Source organism: Octopus bimaculoides, chromosome 1 (assembly GCF_001194135.2).
Source record: "Octopus bimaculoides isolate UCB-OBI-ISO-001 chromosome 1, ASM119413v2, whole genome shotgun sequence".
NCBI classification, from domain to species: Eukaryota; Metazoa; Mollusca; class Cephalopoda; order Octopoda; family Octopodidae; genus Octopus; species Octopus bimaculoides.
In genome coordinates, this window is record NC_068981.1 from 100897058 (window position 1) to 100900410 (window position 3353).

At 41.4% G+C, this 3353-nt stretch overlaps 1 protein-coding gene across 1 annotated transcript; it reads right to left on the bottom strand.

Moving 5' to 3' along the window:
- Positions 1-783: 783 nt before the first annotated feature.
- LOC106875348 (uncharacterized) lies at positions 784-1212 on the bottom strand. The gene has a single exon (XM_014923438.1). It carries the CDS (start codon positions 1210-1212, stop codon positions 784-786), a length of 429 nt encoding a protein of 142 aa, XP_014778924.1.
- Between the last annotated feature and the right edge of the window lie 2141 nt (positions 1213-3353).

A 3353-nucleotide genomic window follows, 5' to 3' on the forward strand; every position in this document is an offset into this window, starting at 1 on the left:
ATATATATATATATATATATATATATACTAGCTGACGTACCCGGTAATTCCCGGGAAAGTTGGGCTTATCCCTTGGTTCCGTTCTCATAATTGTTTCGCTAATCCAATAACAACTATACAAAGTATGTAGCCCTTAAAACTGTTTTTATGCATTTACAGAGAATACCGAACTGTTTTAGATAGGATCTTGTTTTTAGGAAATCCCCATAAGTTATGAATACCCAAATCGTGAAGTCAGTTACGTAATAACACGAAATTAGTTACCAGATAGTAAGAATTCAAATAAAGTAGCCTCGAAAAGGGCTTTAATGCGTTCCCAGAGTATATAGAACTAGGAGGAAATACCAATAAGGTATATATGCCAAAATTGTGAAGTATGTTACATATTAACAATCTAATCGGATATGAGATAACAACAAAGTAAATAACTCTGAAAAGGGCTTTTGTGCGTTCCCAGAGAATATAATCCTTAGGGGCGCTAGTATTGAAATAGATTTTCAATGAATGTAGAAACAGACTGACATTTAGTTTTACAGTAGACATACAAATAAATTTGCATATAGATTAAAAAATAAAATAACATGTAGATTATCAATACATTTACAATACTTACAGATATTACAGTTAAATAATAAATACCTGATGATTTGAATCTTGTTAAGTTTGCAGAGTTTCTTGATAAATAACATTTTTAGTTTTTCCTTGTGGGGCATAAATAAACAAATGATTTGGATTGCCGACTCCTGAGCATCCCACATAAAGTTGGCCATGGGAGAAAACTGGTTACGCAAGGTCCAGACCTACCACATCCAAGGACTGTCCCTGGACCTTGTTAATGTCCATTTCAAAGCTCAGTTTCAGCGGGAATTGCAGGCACTTGTACTGGAAAGCATATCCAAGGGAATAAGTGGAATTCTTACCGCTTGCTTTACCAGTCAAAATTGTTGTCTCCAAGACTGTTAACATCATCTTCTTTATTATAAGCCGTGTGTCATTGCAAAGCTTTGGTGGATCGAGGTTTCGAAGCAGCATAACTGGTTCCCCAATCCTGAGGTGATTGTTGTGAAGTGGGAGGCCGGGCGGTGTTAGACTATTCAAGAATTCAACTGGATATTTCACAGCGTCATCGATGCTGAGTACAGTGTCGATGGAATTGTAGATGTGACACTCACCTGGCAACTGTTCCAGAAGTTTGATGATCAACCGCCACATTCTTTGGAGCTAAAATGGCGCTGGTTTTCAGCCAGTTGTGGTCTGTGAACTGATTCCCCAGGTTAGGAAACACCTTATTCATTAGTTCCTTTAAATCAGATACCATATGTCCAAAAGGCAAGCTTACCCGGCCATCCTTCTCACCAACCGAAGTGTCATTACCGACATCCAACAGTTGCTTTGAAATGGTTCTGTCTGCATCATCACCACTGAGCTGTAGTCTCATGTTGGTTGTGAGTCTTAGCTTTTGCACACTGCTCCATAGGTAGGACGACTTTATGCTGGCATTTACTTCATCAACTCTTGTCTCCTTTAGAACCACATGAAGGATTTGTCTAAAGTCTCCTACGAGCAAGACTGTACCTAAAGTCTCATACGAGCAAGAGTGTACCTATGTGCGACAAACATGTCGTCATCCGCATTCTTTGAGTAGTATTTTGTTTCTTCTATCTCGGAAGGATTGAAGGGAAAAGCCGATCTCTGCTGGGTCTGGACACAGATAGGACATACACTTTTTGAGTTCAAATCCATCAGAAGACGACTTTGCCTTTATATATATTTTCAGTGGTCGATAAATCATCATTGTCCTCCTCCTCCTTCTTCTCATCATCATCATCATCGACGTCGTCATCATTATCATCAACATCGTTGTCGTCATCATCGTCCTCGTCGTCACCGCCACCGCCGTCACGACGACGACGACGATGACGAAGATGACGACGACGACGACGACCACCACCTACTACTACTACTACTACTACTACTACTACTAACCGAGGCTAAGAGGAAATCTCTTCGTGGTCCTAAGACATACTAGAAACAGCATCGAAATCTCCCTGAAATCATATCCTGTCATCTTGAAAAAAATCAAGAGAAAAGGAACATTAGATAGTTTTAGTTACCTCTAAAAGATGGGATACTCATGGCAGAAATGTCTTAGGTGATAGATCGAATTTTTAATGAATCAGCGTTGCTCAGGGACTAAGTAGCAGTATGCAGTAAAAATGGTTTCAAATTTTGGCATTAGGTCAGTAGTTTTATGGTGGAGGTAAGTCGATTACATCGACCTTAACTGGTACTTCTTTAAACGGCCTCGAAAGAAAGAAAGAAAGAAAGAAGGAATGAAAGAAAGAAAGAAAGGCAAAGTTGACCTCGGTAGAATTTGAACGCAGAACGTAAAGAGGTGGAAGAAATTCAGTTAAGCATTTTGCCCGGTGCGCTAACGATTCTGCCAGTAATAATGGTTACAAATTGTAGCGCAAGGCAGCAATTTCGGGGAGGGGCAAATCGATTACATCGACCCCCGTGCTTAACTGGTACTTATTTTACCGACGCCATAAGGATGAAAGGCAAATTTAATCGTGGCAGAATTTCAACTCAGAACATAAAGACGGACGAAAGGTTTCTAAGCATTTTGTCCGGCGTGCTAACGATTTTGCCAGCCTGCCACTTGATTCTACCAGAAATACTCCTTTCTATTGTCGGCACAAAGCTTGAAATTTCGGGGTGGAGATGGCTAGGGGATTACATCGATCCCAGTACTTCATTGGTACCTATTTTATCAACCCCGAACGTATGAAAGGCAAAGTCGACCTCGGCGAAATTTGAACTCTTTTGCCCGGCGTGCTAACGATTCTACCAGCTTACCACCACCACCACCAACAACAACAACAAATTCAACTGCAATAACAACTACAGTCGCAACAGCAATAAAGACAATAGGACACTTAACAATGACAACAATATTACACTAGCTCTGTTGTTGTTGGCACCCGACGTCGAGGGTTCCAATTGATCCGATCAACGGAACAGCCTGCTCGTGAAATTAACGTGCAAGTGGCTGAACACTCCACAGACACGTGTACCCTTAACGTAGTTCTCGGGGATATTCAGCGTGACACAGTGTGACATGGCTGACCCTTTAAGGTGGTGAGCTGGCAGAAACGTTAGCACGCCGGGCGAAATGCTTAGCGGTATTTCGTCTGCCGCTACGTTCTGAGTTCAAATTCCGCCGAGGTCGACTTAGCCTTTCATCCTTTCAGGGTCGATTAAATAAGTACCAGTTACGCACTGGAGTCGATGTAATCGACTTAATCTCTTTGTCTGTCCTTGTTTGTCCCCTCTATGCTTAGCCCCTTGTG